The 20208-nt window shown below is 35.0% G+C and overlaps 2 protein-coding genes across 2 annotated transcripts in view; one reads left to right on the top strand and one right to left on the bottom strand.

The window, feature by feature from the left end:
* Window positions 1–612: 612 nt before the first annotated feature.
* On the top strand, window positions 613–19431 carry LOC123872073. The gene is made up of 21 exons (XM_045916204.1): window positions 613–1000; window positions 1078–1244; window positions 2942–3104; window positions 3194–3386; window positions 3921–4093; window positions 4669–4907; window positions 5285–5384; window positions 5750–5937; window positions 6464–6571; window positions 8055–8221; window positions 8562–8809; window positions 10053–10213; window positions 10557–10719; window positions 11437–11635; window positions 13893–14071; window positions 15503–15741; window positions 16272–16365; window positions 16970–17157; window positions 17406–17513; window positions 18262–18428; window positions 19056–19431. The coding sequence occupies exons 1-21, from the start codon at window positions 853–855 to the stop codon at window positions 19282–19284; spliced, it is 3621 nt and encodes a 1206-aa protein (XP_045772160.1). The 5' UTR covers window positions 613–852; the 3' UTR covers window positions 19285–19431.
* LOC123871747 (26S proteasome non-ATPase regulatory subunit 12) overlaps window positions 17740–20208 on the bottom strand; it is a 38553-nt gene continuing 36084 nt past the window's right edge. Inside the window, exon 13 of the transcript XR_006797333.1 lies at window positions 17740–17752. The gene's annotated coding sequence lies outside the window, so the exon portion shown is untranslated. The remainder of the gene's footprint in view (window positions 17753–20208) is intronic.

The following is a 20208-nucleotide window of genomic DNA, read 5'->3' as shown; positions in this document are numbered from 1 at the left end:
TTTCATTACTCGGTATGCCTACTGCCATAGTGTGACAGAAAGTGTGACGGTAGTTGTGACCTCTGATTGGCCGACTCTCTTTCACTATTTGCTAAAATTGATGATTGCAACAACAATTTTTTCTTTTTTGTAATCGAAAACAGAACACGGACGTCAAACAGGTTGACTAATTGCAATCATTTCTGACCGGCTAACATTGTTCCGCTAGTGGCTCAAACTCACTGTCGCAGCAAGAACATGGTAAATTCAGCCAATCACAGCAATTTGAAATTTGGTTATCACAAATGTACCGATCTAGGAACCGAGAATGCACGAACCAGGGCAGATAGAGATAAGAACAATAATATCATACGTAGGAAATCGACGGGGGATCGTTGGCAAGGATAGCCTTAACCTAGTGGAATTTTTCCGAATCATAAATATTGATAAGTCATTAACAAGTATTGATTTAGAATCTTTAACTAACTGTACAGTACAGTAGGTACAGATTACACACTTAGGTACGTACTTAAGATAATAAATTAGATAAAGATTGTTACTTTAACTATCAGTCTTGTTACATCCTATTTCTTCCATCATCTCTTGCTTCAATATTATTCTCAAAACATTGCTTGAGAACATTTTACATTTTTATTGCTAATAAAAAAGACAGAAAATTGCAAATCGAATCGAACGTGATCGACGCTGATACATAATGTAGTACCTGTCATTGAAACCTTCAAAAGAATGGCTTCCGAAAATTGGCCAATTTGCTGTTCAAACTTATTTTCACGAATAAAAGATGATTTATAGTCTTGTTACTTTGCCAATTTTGAATTTCATTTTCTCGTTAACCTGAATCCAGTTCTCGCAATGGAGAAAGCAGGTCTTGTTGCTTTTTTCTTATTTTTACGTGTCGTCTCTTCAGAGATTGCCATAGAAGCAAACTTGGCCGCAGAAATTATAAGATCTTTAGAAAAACTGTCGTCTGTTATTGTAGCTGTAACTTGCTGGTCATCCTGTAAGAAACATGATAGGGAATGGATAGTAAATCAATCACATTAGACATCGATTCTACTTTATTATTTTTCTTCGCAGACGAAAAAGTGCAACTGTATTCGGTCTTGGCAGGAAAAAATGTGTCTCAACAAAATGTAGTAGAGTTTGTAGATCCAGGCGATATGCCCCAAAATTTAAATGATAAACAGCACCTCATGTTTTTAGCTGACCTTAGCTGTCCTGATGCTTTAAATTCATTGCAAATGGTATTTATTTCAAATTAATTATTTTCAATTTTAATTAGGTACTTATAGACTACAGGCCCATGTTTAAAAATGGGTGGGTCATATGAACCACCAGGTGACGTATACAGGACGATATAAGAGCATAAAATAATAAGTTTCAGCACTATGCCGTCACTTGTAAGCTGTCCAACAGAGTGCTGGTGAGAATTGAAAAGTGCAGGTAGAGTGAGTACATTTTGGTCATATATTTTTGTACGGCATTTTTACCATCGATAGATCCATGAAAAATAATAAGAAAGCGCGCAGTGCCGTAAAAAAATGGTGCGCCACAAAGTCAGTAAATGTTTTGATTTTCTGACAATTTCCGGGGTAAGTTTGGTCATTTAATTCTGTACGGCACTAGTTTCATACTGTTTCAATACAACCTCTAATCCATTATTCCGCAACGCCGTACAAAAATCATGCGACAAGGGGAAAAAATTGAGGGTAGCAACCCCCTCTCTTTCCGTGGTCCGGGGGGTGATTTGAGAAAGTACGGCTTTGGTTCCAAAACATTATCTAGCACTCAAAAGTACTATTAAAAATAATGCCGTAAAAAAATTAGTGTTCATTTGAATGTGTATCAATAATTATCTTAATTTCATGGTATACTTAATTTTTAAAGCTGTAAAATCATTTGACTCTGTACGGCAACTTTTTTTTTAACATGATAGTGTAAAATACTATTGTTATATAGTATTGCCGTTCAAAAGAAACTGTTCTAAAAAAAATTATAGATAAATACAAAAACTGAAATTTTTCAAATTATTGCAAAAGTTTAAATATTCATAGATTAATAAAATATAGCAATTTTCTACGCTTTTCCCTTGTTTTAAATAGTATTAAGATAAATAAATTAGGAAAAAATTATGCCGTACATTTTAATGCAGACCATATCTTTTAGGCTGATGAAAATGACGCTACCATTTTAAGGGTAGTACTTTATGGCCATCTGATACTGTACGGCATTAACATATTTTTGAAGAGAACAATTGATAATATGATAAAATCACTATGCCGTCTAACTGAAGTGAACGGGTGTGTATATAATATCCACATCCCCTACAAACCTTTGGACCAACGAAAATGTACGGCATGTAAAAAAATATTATCTATGCATAAAACACTTTCAAAATAAATTAATTTTATGTTGTTTCAAATCACCCCCCGGACCACGGAAAGAGAGGGGGTTGCTACCCTCAATTTTTTCCCCTTGTCGCATGATTTTTGTACGGCGTTGCGGAATAATGGATTAGAGGCTGTATTGAAACAGTATGAAACTAGTGCCGTACAGAATTAAATGACCAAATTTACCCCGGAAATTGTCAGAAAATCAAAACATTTACTGACTTTGTGGCGCACCATTTTTTTACGGCACTGCGCGCTTTCTTATTATTTTTCATGGATCTATCGATGGTAAAAATGCCGTACAAAAATATATGACCAAAATGTACTCACTCTACCTGCACTTTTCAATTCTCACCAGCACTCTGTTGGACAGCTTACAAGTGACGGCATAGTGCTGAAACTTATTATTTTATGCTCTTATATCGTCCTGTATACGTCACCTGGTGGTTCATATGACCCACCCATTTTTAAACATGGGCCTGTAGTCTATTACCTATTTTTATTAAACACCTTATAAGTAGATATTGAATTTTTTCAAAACCAAATTACAGTACAGTGAAGAAAAAATGTTTGCAGCTCCTTTTCGTTGGATACTGATTGGTCTTAATGCAATCGATTCTGAAAAAAATGTACTGAAAAATGTTGATTTTTTAGTTGATTCACAAGTTCTTATCCTACAACAGTTGAATAATTTATCCTACGAATTGTATTATGGTAAGTTTGTTTAGTAAGTAGATAGTATAATTATGTAATGTGTATAAAGTTATGTTTTTCAAAGTTTAATTATTATTTATTACTTACAGTTTACAAAATCGGACCAGAAAGGTCTTTGAAAAAAGAGCTTTTCGGCGTCTGGAGCAAAAGCCATGGTTTCCAAAAATCAAAAAACTTGTCGAAAATTACCGCTCTTCGAAGAATTAATTTGGAAAGCTATGAAATCAAGATTTGTTACGTTTTAACCGATAACGATAGTATTAATCATTTGACTGATGAAGTGTAAGAATTTTTATTCAAACTAGTACCTACCTACTTAGCTATTTTAGCGATCCTTGCCTTCAGACTCTGGTCTCATGGTCAATAGACATGAATCTTTTTATAAATACCGTGTGAAAATTTATCCACATCGCACGCGTCAAGGCTAGGGTACCAACTAACTAGATAGCAAGAGCTGGCGCTTATTTGACCGAAAGTCTCAAGTGGAATAGGACACGAATGAAATTCATATTCTATTTTACTCATGTCAAATAGGTGCAGGTACGAGTGTCGTGTATATTTCCCTACTGTTTTTATTTTTTGTAATACCCAGATTATTTTTGTGATTATTCTATTTATTTGGCATTTTATTTATTACAAATGGAATAATTAAAACTGAACAATCACCGAAAATCCTGTAGACAAAATTAAAGTAGAGGACTTCAATTTATATTATAGTTTTAAGGTTTTTAGTTTTAGGTTCATTGTTTTAATAAAATAAATATTCAACGTCTCATTTAATTATTATTAATATTAATGAATAAGAGTTTTAAATAGGAATGATCACATAGACACAATAACAAAGGTAAACTTCCCAACTACGAATCAGCTGCTGGATTTCCTGAACGCTGGTAGAAAGTATCTCTACACAGAGACCTGGGGCTACCGTCGCAATAACTCCTGGAATGGCATGACTGGCTACTTGGTAAGAGAAGAAGTCGAGATCGGAGGTAAATAATGAAATATTACTGCATTAAACACTCTGCATTTCTATATTCAGAGGTCAGTGGTTCGGTGATTCGATCCCGGAACTTCAACCTTGTCAGAATTAGGTGCGGTTTTAGCAATTAAATATCCGGAGCCTTAGGTTAAAGGTCCGGACGAAGACATATTATAATTATGTTCTGAATCTGTGCCTAACAAGACACCTATGTCCAGATATAGGCAGATGTGGTCTGTTGATTGAGACAATAAAATCGCTGTTTCAATTGCGGCATTCAAAAAAAACCTATATTGTATTTCTGGAGGTCTACTTTCTTACATTGATCAACCCATTTCCGCCCCACTACTGAGTATTTGTCTCCTCTCAGAATGAGACGAGTTTAGGCCATAGTCTGCCACGCTGGCCCTTTTTTGACCCACACCTTTGAACATGGAGAACTCTCAGGCATGCAGGTTTCCTCACGATGTTTTCCTTCACCGTTAAAGCAAGTGATATTTAATTGCTTAACACTTACATTGATGCTTCTAAAAATACATAAGTAGTCTTGTAAATTATTAACGAAGTTGCGCGTTACTATTTCAGGATCACCAATGTTTCTTACCTTTGAACGGTTATCCGTAGTGGAATACATTTCAAGTCCGACACCTACTCGCTCTAAATTCGTATTTCAACAACCAAAACTTTCATATGAAAACAATTTATTCTTATTGTCTTTCAAAGTGTCCTTATGGGTCGGTTCTGGTGTTCTGTTACTATTGATTTATTTGGTACTCTGTATCGTTGCTTTTTGGGAATGGAGACGTACAAGGCGTTGTAATTCGGTAAGATTTTTTTGTTTACCAGCTCGTAATGTTCGTTATGTTCTGCTTGAATGTATTTTATGGATAATTCAAAATTCAAAGTATTTTTATTCAATTAAATTTTTACAAGTGCTTTTGAACCGTCAAAATAATCTACCACTGGTTCGGAATGCCATTCCTACCGAGAAGAACCAGCAAGAAACTCGGCGGTTGCTCTTTCCAAGTACCTATTCAATATACAATAATGTGCCATACTGTATATAATATTTACTAAATTTTATGTAGTCGCATTGCTTTTATTTAGTATATTTTATCGAAGATGTTCTTTTGTTCATATTTTGGTAGAAATATTATTAAATACCTCAATATTTAAACAAAGTAATTTATCATCTTTGCAGCGTATAGAAGATGCTGGCATTTTGAGACCTAACGTAATTGATGTGGGGTTGTTTGTGTTCGGAACAGCATGTCAACAAGGGAGCACTGTTGAACTTAAAGGTATACCTACTAAAACAAAAAATGCATGTCTTACTTCTGAAACTTTAACTTTACCGAAATGGGGGCCGAAGTTAAAATCAGCTTCGGGCTTCATTCTCAAACAAGATTTGTTGTTGTAATAAGATTTTAGTGAAATATTATAATATTAGAATATTATAATATCCGGGTGACAGAAGGGCTGGCTCATTTTTTGCGCAACGGATCAGCCTGGCTGTCCGACGCGGAAATGCGGCCAATATTCTTGGCACCATTCCACGCGGGCATGATTTGTATAGTAATTAGATAAGGCTAGCTCTAAGTTTTATTGTAATATTTTCATTAAAAAAAAAAACCATTTTTAACAATTTATCTTTCTTACTATCCAGGGTCCTTAGGACGCATGGTGCTAATCTTTCTGTTCGTGACGGTAACATTTTTATACACGTCATACGCTGCCAATATAGTAGCTCTTCTACAGTCAAGCTCGTCTCAAATCCGAACACTAGACGACTTGTTGCACTCCAGGATCAAGTTTGGAGTACACGATACTGTGTACAATAGATATTATTTTTCGGTAAATCTTTAACTTTTCATTTATTTTACTAGCAAGGGTCCTGGACCTACCTATGTCACATTTTCCCGTTGTTTTTACCCGACTACGGCAATGCCAAAAGGAAGGGTTATGATTTTAGCAGTCTATGTATGTATGTGTGTGTGTATATGTGTATGTTTGTATCCAGATTTTGTGTGTTCCACCGTAGCGCCTAAACTACTGGACCGATTTTGATGAATGAGGTGTCAATCGATTCGTCGTAAAGGTCCGGGTGACATAAGCTATATTTAATATGAAAAAAATTGACCTAACGTTACACCAAAAAAAGTGGGGGTCTCTAAAGTTTTTTTTTTGCTATATTATCGAGTGGGGTGTCAAATGAAAGAGGAGAAAAATCTGAGTTCATAAATATAAATGTATTAAAACATTAAAATATACCAAGAGACAGAAAAACTATTTTACTATAATATTTCAGCGTTTATTAAGACGATCGCAGTCGGGTTTTAGTTTTCAACTTCATCTTGTGAGAATAAATATTTGGTTTCAGACAGAAACGGAACCAGTGCGACGAGCTATTTATGAAACCAAAGTGGCTCCTCCTGGTACGACACCACGGTTCATGAGTATGGAAAGAGGAGTCCAGGAAATTAAAAAGGTTTACTATAAAAAAAGCATTTTTTACTCAATACTAGGTATATTATGTCCGACGATGTTATCAATTTTATCTAGATAACTATCGATCAATCTATGATACGCATTGATTGATAGCTAGGTATTTATATCACGAACATTTTATATTGAAGCTCGATTGAAGAGAATAGGTAAAACTTTTTTATACCTTTTTTCACTCTACTTCAACATGTTCTTTTTCGATGTCGTTTTGCTCTACGTGATCAAATAGAAAGGAGAAGATATGTAGAAGAGTCAGAATACCCGACACAGCTTATCGGCCTGAGAAGCAGATAGGCGGGGCATAGTTCTAAGAACCTATATTGGGATCACAAGGTGCTGAGATGGCGATCTTGTGGAAAACACAACGCTGGCAGACCCCCCCATTAGGTGGAAAACAAGTAACGACGTCAAACGAGTCGGAGGGAGCCGCTGCATCCTGGCGGCGCAACACCGCAGTGCATATGAAAGTTGTCATTCCTATTGTTGAATCGAAACAAGTCCCTACATTTTGAAGACGCTAAACAGTGCATGACGATGGTGACGGCAAGGACCACCTCCTGATACCTACCCATTATTAACTATTTGGCGCAATCAGCATAAATGTAGGCTTGTATATTTGTAACTTATGATTTTCCTGTCCAGTGAAGTACCATACCATAGATAATTTGACAAAGCAAGTAGGTGTTAACCTGTACAAACTGCCAGTTGGCCATTCCCAAAAACTTGTTTTGTAAATTATGATTTAATGTAAGAGGAATGTATTATAACGGTTTTCCTCAAGTAACTACCTTAGTACTTATTAATATGACCTAGTTTTTAGATTTGAAAGGATACCTACATAATTATGTAATTTTGTTCTCTATGCAATCTGAATTAGACATAATATTATTTTAGTTATTTATTTATCCGGTATTGCAAGACCACATTTACCTACCCCTCGGCTTGGCTAAAGTATAAGTTATTTATTTTAAGCGTAAACTTAAGTACCTACTAAGAATTAGAGTTGACAAAAAACCTTTTCTTTAAAAAACTATAACTAATTAATTAATTATAATTTAATTAATTAATTAGTGGCGTGTGGAAGGAAGGCCCTGCAAGAGACCTGTTCAGCAGTGGACGTCTATCGGTTGATAATGATGCTGATGATAATGAGATAATCTTCTAAGTACCTAGTTATTAGCTATACTTTATCCCAGAGGTGACTTAGGATTTCTTTAAATTGAACGCCTAAGAAAATTTTAATCTGGTAATGGGTATATTTTCGGTTATATTCAAATGCCATTACTTTTGCGATTTTGATCATTCTATGTATATTGTATATCCTATAGTTTAAAAAAAAGATATTTCAATCAATCAGCCTGCTTCCGTCAACTGCAGCTGGACACAAGATCCGCCGCAAACCCACTTCCACCCTCTTCCCGCTGCCTCAATAGCAATAGTTAATTTGCGTCATTTATTTTGTTCAGGGACTTTTCGCTTTTCACATGGAAACTGGCGTGGGGTACAAGTTTGTAGGAAAATATTTTGAAGAAGGGGAAAAGTGTGGCCTTAAAGAGATACAATATTTGCGTGTTATCGACCCATGGCTCGCTGTAAGGAAAAACACGCCCTTTATGGAAATGTTTAAAATTGGGTAAGTCTAGCACACTGTATAACCGACCTGACAAACTGCCGCTAGCCATATCCATACTATCCATATCCATACTAATATTATAAATGCGTAATTGTGTCTGTCTGTCTGTCCATCTGCTAGTTTTTCACGGCCCAACAGTTTAACCGATTCCCTGTCCTGTGGGAATTTCGAAAAATCGGGGCTTATTCCTAGTCTACATTATAGAAAGAACCTGTATGCAAAATTTCAGCTTTCTAGGTCCAAAAGTTTGAGTCGGGTGTAATTGGTGGTGAAGAATAAATCAGTGAGTCCTATGTATGTCTTTTTATACCATTTAGATTTGTATGTAAATTGTTCACAGGACAAAACGTCTGCAAGAACATGGGTTACAGCAACGGGAAAATCATCTGCTTTACGAAAAACGACCTAAATGCTCAGGGAGACAGGCTAATTTCGTTTCCGTGAGCATGGTCGACTGCTATCCAGCTTTCTTGGTGCTATCCTATGGAGCCTTAATAGCTTTGATTATAGCTTTGTTAGAAATAATACACTATAGACGATATCAAATAGAAGATATGATGCTAAATCGAGGAGCAATGCGTCGTCATACTCTTATTTAATTTTCAGCACTTTTCAGTCATATCTAAGTGAAATTTTTTGTCGGTAGTAGCTGTAGATACTCTACTGTTTAGTTTATGGTCTAAAAACTCAAAAAAATATTAATTTTTTGACAAAGAAAACATAAAAATCATAAAGTAGAGCTAATAAGTAAATCAAAAAGAAAATAATGTTAAGTAGGTCCTTATTCGCACGAGCGTTAAAATAGCGTTGCGTTAAAACCCGGCGTTGCGCTGACAATACAAAGTGCGCGTTAAAAAAGCGTTGACGTGTGAACAGATACTTGGGAATGCATTTGTTCTATATGAACGCTTTTTGAACGGACATTAAAAAAGCTCTCGTGCGAATCTAAAATTATACAATTGCTTCAAAGTTTTTCGTTTCTTTATTTTACCCTTTTTTACCTCGAATTAGGTTAGCCTGTAATGATAGTTTTAAATTGTATGATAAAATAAGTACTTAAATAAATAAACTTAAAATTAAAAGAAGTTAGTTTCGCAACGAGTTTCTCACTTTAAAGTCTAGTAATTAAGTAGACTGTTGATTACACGTATTCTCTTGTCTACCACTAAAACCATACGATTAGCAAGAATCGCGTAAACACAAAGACCGCCTGTATGATTAGCAAATGAATAGGTTAAAACTAGCATTTACCGTGTAAAAGCCTATGAATCGATAAAACAGATAGGGGTTTAAATATCCATTGCTCTTGCAAACATGCCACTATGTTAAAAAACTAAATGAAGGTACATATTTCTTCAATTTTTAAAATGACGATGGACATCTTTATAATTTTTGTAGCGGCTACCGGATTTGTACGAGTAAATGCTCAGGATTTTGATTATGAAGTCCAAATGATAAATGATGTTGTAAATTCGTACGATCGACCAACTAATGTTCTTGTTTTTGATTGTTGGAAAGCACGTAAGATTTCCGATTTTTCTCTATTAAAAGATTCATATTAAACCCTAGAAGTAAATGGTTCAAGAACCCAGGACCGCCAGACGTTACCTACCTACTTATTTTCTGAGAAACAAATATTTACTCTTACTTAGTTATACTCGCACCTACGCTATTTTTGTTATGCACTCAATTTCATGATAATGTTGCTACCTAATTCTTATCTTGTCATAGCAGACGTCTAACAAAAACGATACAAAATCGTAGGTATGTTACCATTTCAACTATAGTAGTAAATAGAATATTAATTTAAGCAATATTTTACTTTTTGAAGCAAAGAAGATGGAGCTCGTTACTAAATTGGCTGATGTGCGATCACCGAAAAGTATTCAATTCGTTCAAAATATTGAAAACTTAGAGAATGCAGCTGAAACAAAAGATTTGATGATCATAGCCGATTTGAATTGTTCCACCACGAAGAGTTTTATAAATAAGGTAATCTAAACTCATGGAATTAGGACGTACAGTAAAATTAGTAGCTAGTATTAACCAACAAATACCACTGACCAAGTGAATCAAGAATACCTCTTTCTTGTAAAAAAAAATCTGTCTCGTCAGGTGGACACTGTGTTGTAAAAAAATACTTACGAAAATATAACAAGCTTAAAATAAGCATGTTTTCTTAAATAAAAAATGCGTGAATCAAATAAAACAGACCAAACTTAGCAAGTTTTTAAGATATTAATGGGTACTACAATTTTATTTATTTATTATTAAGCTTAAGTACCTAATTATATTTTTTATTTTATTAAGTAATTTGATGCTGTTCTGTATCCAGGCAAATGCTACAAGAAAGTTTCGCAAGCCGTACCGTTGGTTATGTATTGATAAAAATCCCGGCAAGAATAACATTCCAACTGATTTGGATGATCTCAATATTTTACTTGATTCCGAAGTTATTTTAGCTCAAAAGGAAGGCAGCCATTTTGTCATGAATTTGGGTAGGTACCTATCATCGACTTGGCTAAGTGCTCGAATGTAAATATGCAAATACATTAACAATATTTGTTTAAGTAAAGTCATGACAACTGAATTATGCTTCGTGGTGCTTATAGGTTCAAAGTGTGAACTTTACGGCTTTTACTAAATATTTAAAGAAAGGTACAAGTAGTTAAACGTGGCTCATAGACATTTTTTCTCAAATTGACGTGAACAAAGCATATAAGTATAAAGCAATGTGGTTTTTTTAATAAATTATACATAGTCGTTAATTTAGGGATAAAAAATTCGTTTCTTAGTTAAGTACAACTTAGGGCGGTTTTTATATCGCCAAATTATACTTTGCCTACACATTTTCAAAGATTTCCAATATAAAAATATTTGAATCACGATTGAAAAATATTGGTATTATTTAAGTAGGTAAAAAATAAAATCATAATAATCTACCTACCTACCTAATAATATATTTTTTTACGGTTTTAGTATTATCATGCCATAACACTTCCTGCATTTACAAACTATTGAAAGTGCCTAATATCTATTATAAAAAGTTTTATTCATAAATCGTTTAATATAAATTTTATGTTCAAGCTTCACTACCTATATACATACCTTAAATTAATTCTAAACATAAGGAAGTGATGTGAAAGTATAGGTTTCTATATACACAAAGAACTTCTAAGCCTACTTCTATTCTATAACTTATCTACTTTTTGTAGTTTACAAATTAAAACCCAAATCGTATGACTGGAAATTAGAAAGCTTTGGTACATGGATGTCTACTGGATTAAATATATCGAAAAATATGGGCACTCCAATAACTATCAGACGAAAAAATTTAGAAGGGATGCCCATAGGTATATCTGTGGTTGTAACCTCAGAAGATACACAAAAAGATGCCTTGACATTTAATCTCAAGTAAGTACCTACGCAAGGAACAATATATGTAAATCTGTATAGTGCAACCACCCATTCTCCCGATACTGCTATTATACCTACATGCAGGACAAGCAACCAATATGCACCACCATCGTAATATCACGGAAACTCTCCAAAACACATGTTTCACTCCAACACTGTAGCATCCTTAGAAGATGTAGATTTACAATGCAAAATCACAATAGACCTTTTATCATACCCTCAACCCCAAAATGTCCATATAACACTTATGCAGTAATATTTACAGCCTACAAGCATGTAAAGTTTAAAAGTAAGGCGCCTGATATTAATTTAGCACATCTGAAACTATACTTTCCTGCTAACCATACAGTTGTTTTTTTCGCAACTTCCCTAATGGTTTTGTCGAAGCCCAGGATTTACCCATCTACCTGGATTTACTCATCTATCTATACTCAGGCAAGTTTATAATAAAACAGTATACCTAATCATATTATAATAAATAGCGAAATAGTTATTGCATATTACACTGGCCGATATATAAAAGATAAATACATAAAGTGCCAGTTAAATGATGTAAAAGTACCAGGTTTGCCAAAAACTTATAGAACAAGATCCCAGAACTACCAGGCCTTAATTATTTTCTGAGACACAAAATGTGTGGAATAGAGAAGTGTTAGTGTGTAATATTAATTACTAACTTGCGCATAATCTTCTAACTTGTGCCATGGGCCAATTTATAGGTATCAGCTGCTAAACGTACCTGTGTAAAACATTACTCACTTTTTTATCTGTTTTACGGAAGATTGTTAATAATAATATTAGTGTTCAACACACTTTCCGTCGACGGTAATTTCCGCCAGACGCTTTGAAGCTCGCAAAAAAATAACATAGGTATATAATCTTACTTATAGTCTCAATATACATAACATAACATACCAATCTTCACTTAGACTTTAAGAAAAGTGAACAACATTTTTACGTACCTTTGGAAATTAATAGCAAGCAATTAATATGCGTACGTTAAACGTATTCGCTAACACTACTGTATCACACGCATTTCGTATCTTAGAAAATAAGTAGGTACCGTCTGGTAGCACTGGGATCTTTAAGTGCCTACTATTTCGACTAATAGAGTAGGAAATTTCAGTAAGTATCGAATGAACTAGAAGCCGTAGGCAACGTTACCGTACCTATTTACCTATTTAATCATTTTTAGGGTTCCGTACCTCAAAAGGAAAAACGGAACCCTTATAGGATGGATCACTTTGTTGTCTGTCTGTCTGTCTGTCCGTCCGTCCGTCGTGTCTGTCAAGAAAACCTATAGGGTATACATCCCGTTGAGCCAGAATCATAAAATTGGCAGGTAGGTAGGTCTTATAGCACAAGTAAAGGAATAAATCTGATAACCGTGAATTTGTGGTTACATCATTAAAAAAAATTAAAATGAGTTTACTGTTTATAATATTTTCAAAGTAAGATAACTATACCAAGTGGGGTATCATATTATGATGGAGCTTTGCTTGTACATTCTAAAGCCGATTTCTATTTATTTCTATGCATGATAGTTTTTGATTTATCGTCCAAAATGACGGAAAAAATACCCAAGTGCGGAACCCTCGGTGCGCGAGTCTGACTCGTACTTGGCGGGTTTTTAAATAGAAAATCTGAATTCATAATTTGAACCAAGGATTGATATGCCAAGAGATATCTTCCCCGTAAGCAAATTCACCTTGATAAAATAATTCATTAAAATAATTACCTATTACGCTTGGTTTCACTAGCTTAAACACTACTTACACAACATCAAAGATAAGGTGTTTCTAGGTAGTTAAGTAAATATTTGCTATTGACTTCATCCACGTGGGAACGGAAGTATAGGCAATGACCGTCCAGTAATTGCGCTATATCAATCTGATAATATTATTTATTATTATTATTTGTAAAATTTACTTATATTTGAATTGTAAAAGTTCATAGTCTTCTTTTCTAAATTACCTATTATGTACATAACACAAATAGTCACACTAATATTATAAAGGCGAAAGTTTGTGTGTGTGTGTGCGTGTATATTTGTTACTCCTTCACGCAAAAACTACTAGACGGATTTGGCTGAAATTTGGAATGGAGATAGATAATATCCTGGATTAGCACATAGGCCACATTTTATCCCGGAAAATCAAAGAGTTCCCACGGGATTTCAAAAACCTAAATCCACGCGGGCGAAGTCACGGGCATCGGCTAGGATGCCATAAAATCAACAGTTTATTTAATACAGGTTGAACGTACTTCACGTGGACTTTGTATCAAAATCCAGCATCCGACAAGTGAATCCACTGTTTGACTTTATGAATGCTACACGGGTTCTAGTGTTCACCGAAACTTGGGGTTATGCCGTGAACGGTACTTATAATGGCATGATTGGAGACTTGCTCAAAGGAGATGCAGAATTAGCTGGTACGTGCCAAGTTATTCAGTTTTTCAGATATCTGGAAAACCTACGCGCGTGGTTCCAGTTGCAAACAGACTATTACTGCGCAGGCTGCTCATTTCAGTAAACTACCTACTGTCATGCACCCAAGTAAGTGTTTTAAGGAAACTCCGTCCCTAACCGAAGATAAAAGTTTGTGTCAATGTCCGTAATTTTTTTAAAGTTATACCTATCTATGAAAATGAGTAGCTATTTGGGCTTTTGGTAAAATATGAGGTAAAGAATTTTTGGGAATTCTGCCCTCTCAGCGATTTTCAAAAATTCCACTGAAGCCTTCCTACTAAAATATACTTAGTAGGTATATGTATAAAGAGAAGTAAAGAGAGTCGGGAGAACTTTATTTTAAATCCTGAAGTTTACAAAGTGAATAATCTGAAATACCTATATTTAGAATTGATAGAAGTTAATGGAAATATTACCTATAGCTACCCACAGGAAAACTAAAACGATCTAACTAGCAGAATTTATAACCACAATAATAATTAGCTAAAACAAAGGTTTCAGCACTAGCAATAATAAAATAATTGCTAGTGCTGAAACTAGAAGGGTTCCGTGTTAAAAAGGTTCCTAAGGGAATCCTTATAGTTTCATCCAGTCTGTATGTCCGTCTGTGATAAAGTTGAAGTTTTGCTATAGAAATCTGTAGAAAAGCGAAAATAATGGTATCTTCCTCGTTGAATAAGTACTTATTAGAGGATTCTTTTTTCAGTTTTGGAAAAAACTATTGTTTACGAAACAAATGTCCTTTGTTTCTAATAATTTTATTCTTATTTTTAGTTTAGGATAAGACATAATTATGAACATCTACGGAACCCTACTTTATACCTAGACGTATCTACTTGACTAGTTTTTATTCTGATACTTTTCCGCATTATATAGCCTATGCAGAAATAAGTTATTAGCAGACCCAATTATTTTTTATAATTGTCCATTTTACTATTGTAACTGCCGTATCGAATAAAATACATAAATAACTAGGAAGTACGAATTTTGTACTATTAATGCAAAATCCATTAGGTAATAAATTTAGTAAATATCCACGATATCCACTTAATTTTTAGCCTACTGGAACAAAGCCAAAAGGAAGGGTTATGATTTTAGCAGTCTATGTATGTTTGTAGGTACATATATATACACATACGTACGTTTGTATCCAAATTCTGTGTGTTCCACCGCAGTGCCTATATTTGATTCGAAAAAAATTTACCTAACGGACCGGATGTTACATAAAAAAAAGTGGAGGTCTCCAAATTTTTTATTGCATCGAATGGGATGTCAAATGAATCAGCGATCGCAGTCGGGTTTAACTTTAAACTTTTTATTAATTCGCTTTCTGGTCGGTCTGTTTGTTTGTTTGTCTGTTCAGTACAAATTTTCCTACTTATTTTTCTTTACAGGCACAGTCATATTTTTTACAAAACCAAGACTGAAAGTTCTGGAGTACTTATCGTGCCCATCTAATGCCATGGTTATGTTTGTGTTTCGGCAGCCATCCCTATCTTATCAGAATAATTTGTTCGTCTTGCCGTTTAATCCAAAAGTTTGGCTTTGCATCTTCGGAGTGGTCATTTTAATGCTGTTCATTATTTATATGAATGCCCGATGGGAAAGTATTAAACTAGGCAACAATGATAGCGTAAGTAAACAAAACCAAGTACAAAATTGGTAATTATGATATCCAATGATATCATAATTTTCATACAATTCAATTTTTTTTTTGAAATAGCCCTTTTACTAGGCCGTTGAACAGGTACTTAATAAGTTTTAATAACCAAGTTAAAATTTAAAAACCTCCGACACAAAAAGCTTTATAAGAAAACTAGAAAAGAGCTGATAACTTTCAAACGGCTGAACTGATTTTCTTCAATTATAGCTAAGAACATTCTCGATCAATCCATCTTTCAAACAAAAAAAAAACTAAATTAAAATCGGTCCATTCGTTTAGGAGCTACGATGCCACAGACAGATACACACGTCAAACTTATAACATCCCTCTTTTTGGTCGGGGGTTAAAAACAGGTCAGTATATAGCTGCCTAATATTATATACCAGTGATACAGTGTAATAATTTTACTCGTATTAACGTAAGTACCTATAACATTTTAACTACTTGTCTGTATTTTAGGTACTTGTCTGTCTTGTGTAGTCACTTATCAACTTTTACAGCTTGACAAAACTTGTTTAACACCAAATACTGGTGAAATAGCAATGATGATTATCGGGGCGATCACTCAACAAGGAACCTACACTGAATTTAAAGGTAAATAATAATTATTCTATTCTACTAAATAGGTACTTAAGTAGGTATATAAGTCATCATACTTTTCTCCCAAATTCATTCCTTGCTTAAAAGTCGTCTATCTACCGATGAAAGTTCCGTCAAAATCGGTTCAGCCGTTCGAAGAGCAGCCTGGATGAAGACTGAGACAAAATAATCAAAATAAAGCATGCAAAGTTTCAATTTTAAACTGGAGGTAAAACAGCTAAGCAGTGATAAGTCAGTCAGATTAGGTTTTTTTTACACAGATAAGTAAATGGAATACAAGTGTAAATTAAAAATTTATAACACCCCCGACAAATGAAGGTTACAGTAACTAGAAAAGAGCTGATAACTTTCAAACGGCTGAACCGATTTTCTTGGATTATAGCTAAGAACACTCTCGATCAAGCCACCTTTCAAACAAAAAAAAACTAAATTAAAATCGGTTCATTAGTTTAGGAGCTACGATGCCACAGACAGATACACAGATACACAGACACACAGATACACACGTCAAACTTATAACACCCCTATTTTTGGGTCGGGGGTTAAAAATAGTAACGATTAGTGCCAACTTAGTGTTTAAGAATTTTAAATTATTCAGGAACACTAGGACGCATAGTAATGTTCCTTGTGCTGATGCTATTCGTATTCCTGTATACGTCGTATTCTGCGAACATCGTCGCCTTGCTGCAGTCCACCTCCAACGAGATCAAGACGTTGACAGATCTACTCAACTCAAAAATGGAACTGGGAGTTGAGGATACAGCATATAACAGGCACTTTTTTTCCGTAAGTTTTTGAAGCGAACCGAATTGCACGTTTGAAATGAGAACCTTATTTACAAACAGTCAAACGAATGAACAAACGTGGCACCTTCTGGTTTCTTGGCTTGACGGGCATTGGGCAAGTTAGAGTATGAATTGAATACTTATCCACTTGCTTGATAAAAATCACGATTGGTCCCCTTGTTCCTACCCGAGTCGAAATTAAAGCCACTTTACAGGCCATCTCTACCTCTGTAAACTCTTTACTTTCAGACAGCTACTGAGCCAGTAAGAAGAGCTATCTATGAAAAGAAAATAGCACCCAAAGGTTCTAAGCCAAATTTTATGAATTTAGAAGACGGAGTCAAGAAAATGCAAAAGGTAAATTAACCATTAAGCTCATAGATACTCAACTGGTTTGCTATGAATGTTAAGAGGGCTCTCTCCGTCACTCGTTTCATACAATCGTAGTTCCAATTTCATTTGAATATTAAGCAACCAAAGTCCATAAAATTTTGCAGACATATTCTAGAAACTAATATCTATGTCTGTGGTTTTCCAGATTTCTGTTAAAATATTCGGTTTGAGAGTTACGCGGTCTTAAAATTTTTCATACAAATCTTTAAGCCCCTGTAATTTTAAAACTACATATTTTTAGAAAATCTAAAACACCACAGACACAGATATTAGTCCGCAAAATTTCATGGACTGAAGTTGTTTAATATTCAAATGAAATTGGAACTACGATTGTATGAAACGAGTGACGGAGAGAGCCCTGTTAATACTGCGCAGAACTGACGAATAGACCATGGAGCGAACCCATAGCCCTTTGGTTTCTACACGGCATCGCACCGGAACGCTAAATCGCTTGGCAGAACGGCTTTGCCAGTAGGGTCGTAACTAGCCACGGCCGAATCCTCCCACCAGACCAGACCAAAGATTTTAGAAATTGTAAAATTCCAAACTCCTGCCGCGAATCAAACGTGGGACCTCCCTCTAAGATCACAGCGCTACCACTGTGCCTGGGAGGTCGTCAAGGAGCTCTAGTGGTTAACCGTGAGAGGCGTAAAAGATATTAATGACTAATCCAATAGGTAAACTTCTAATTTACTTAGGTATTATTTTGCAGGAACCCTTTGCATTTAACATGTACGGTGCCAGTGGCTACAGATTCGTTGAAAAATATTTCTTGGAGCACGAGAAGTGTGGGCTCCAAGAGATCCAGTACTTACAAGAGAACAAACCCTGGTTGACTTGTAAGAAGAACTCTCCGTTCAAGGAAATATATAAGATCGGGTAATTCTTTTTACTACTACCCCTACCATACCCCTTCCAGGTTAGCCCGCTTCCATCTTAGACTGGATTAACACTTACCACCAAGTGAGATTGCAGTCAAGGGCTAACTTGTATCTGAATTTAAAAAAAACCTTGGTCTTGGTATTTCATACGTCTCTCCCATTAGTGCAGGTGCAAAATTGCATCCTGAATTTCGCCATGCATTGAAATAGTACCTATGTAGGTACCTTACTTATAAGTAAATCACTCACTATTCGAAAGTGTTGAAGATATGTTATCAAGGATTCACCATTATTTTCTCTCTTCTGGTTTTACTCAAATTAGCAATATCAAGTTTGTAGTTATTTACAAGTTAGGGAAACTATATACCTAACTAAGTATGGCAACATTTTTACATCCAGTTCTAGACGAAATGCTTGGCAGATTCTATAATGTGTCTAAATAAGTTAGTAAGATAGTAAGTATAAGTGTCTTAGAAGTAAGTGTCGGGTTGGGGTCTCCTGCGAAATAATGGCGTCACAAACTTATTGATTTATTTTGGAAGACATTTAACCAGAGCCTTGTTTCGATGCCTACATCTTAGGTATACAGGAGATCTTCCGTCTGAAAGTTATAGAATACTTCCAGGTTAACTAGAAATCATGAACACGGGCTAATCGACCGCGTCAACCGGATGATATTCACTAAGAAGCCGCCGTGCATAGCACACGGCGGTGTATTCGACTCCGTCACCATAACAGATTTCTACCCCGCACTACTGATTTTGATCTACGGGATGATCCTCGCCGTGGTGTTGATGATCGTCGAGATATTACATTTTCATCGCTGCAGACGGCTAGTTCCAGGAACAGTTTAAAAATTAAATAATACTAAATCTATACCTAACTATTAGGTAGGTACTTTACTAATATTTACAAGAGGTAAAATTTGTGAGTTGGTATTTAGGGGTGATCTCCGGAACTAACGATCCGATTCTGCAAATTCATTCACTGATTGATAGCTACATTATACTAACATACTCTTCTCAATGAATAGGTATGCCTGAATGCCTGCTATCTTTAGATTAATCGTGATAGTTGAATTAGTCAGGCATGTAGGTATACCTACTGACCAAAACGTCACGACTTCATTAATCATATTTACCTGTGAATACCGCTCACAATAACGTTAAAAGCTCACGTTACAAAAACATGTACCTACTACCTACCTAAGTATATTATCACGAATATAATATGTAAGTACTAGGTAGGCATGTAGGTGTAGCTTCTAGGAACAAGAAATGTAACTACCATACTAAATTGATGTTGGCAATAGGTAAAAATTTTCAAAAGAAAAATAAAACCGACTTCAAAAACCAAAAACACTAAAAAGTAGAAAATAATTTTTGTTTAGCTACACATGTAATGTACCTAGGTATGAAGTCGAGCGAGCATATTAAAACAAAATTAGAAATCCAAGAGTGAAGCTCGCCCGACTTCATACCTAGGTACATTACATGTGTAGCTAAACAAAAATTATTTTCTACTTTTTAGTGTTTTTGGTTTTTGAAGTCGGTTTTATTTTTCTTTTGAAAATTTTTTATTTCACAATTTTTAGTGGCCCCACTGTACTATAATATGCTATGCCCAGTTAAAACCCTACTGTTTACTAAGCTATTACAGTGATCGCGAGCAATTTGCTCTTATCCATTGAGGAGTTCTGTTCTCCATCTCCGAAGATATTCATCGGATCTTCACCAAATTTATATGGGACCACCTGCACAGTATACCCTTTCAAACAA

Source organism: Maniola jurtina, chromosome 14 (assembly GCF_905333055.1).
Source record: "Maniola jurtina chromosome 14, ilManJurt1.1, whole genome shotgun sequence".
In the NCBI taxonomy this organism is placed as follows: Eukaryota; Metazoa; Arthropoda; class Insecta; order Lepidoptera; family Nymphalidae; genus Maniola; species Maniola jurtina.
This window is presented reverse-complemented; position numbering and strand designations above follow the sequence as displayed.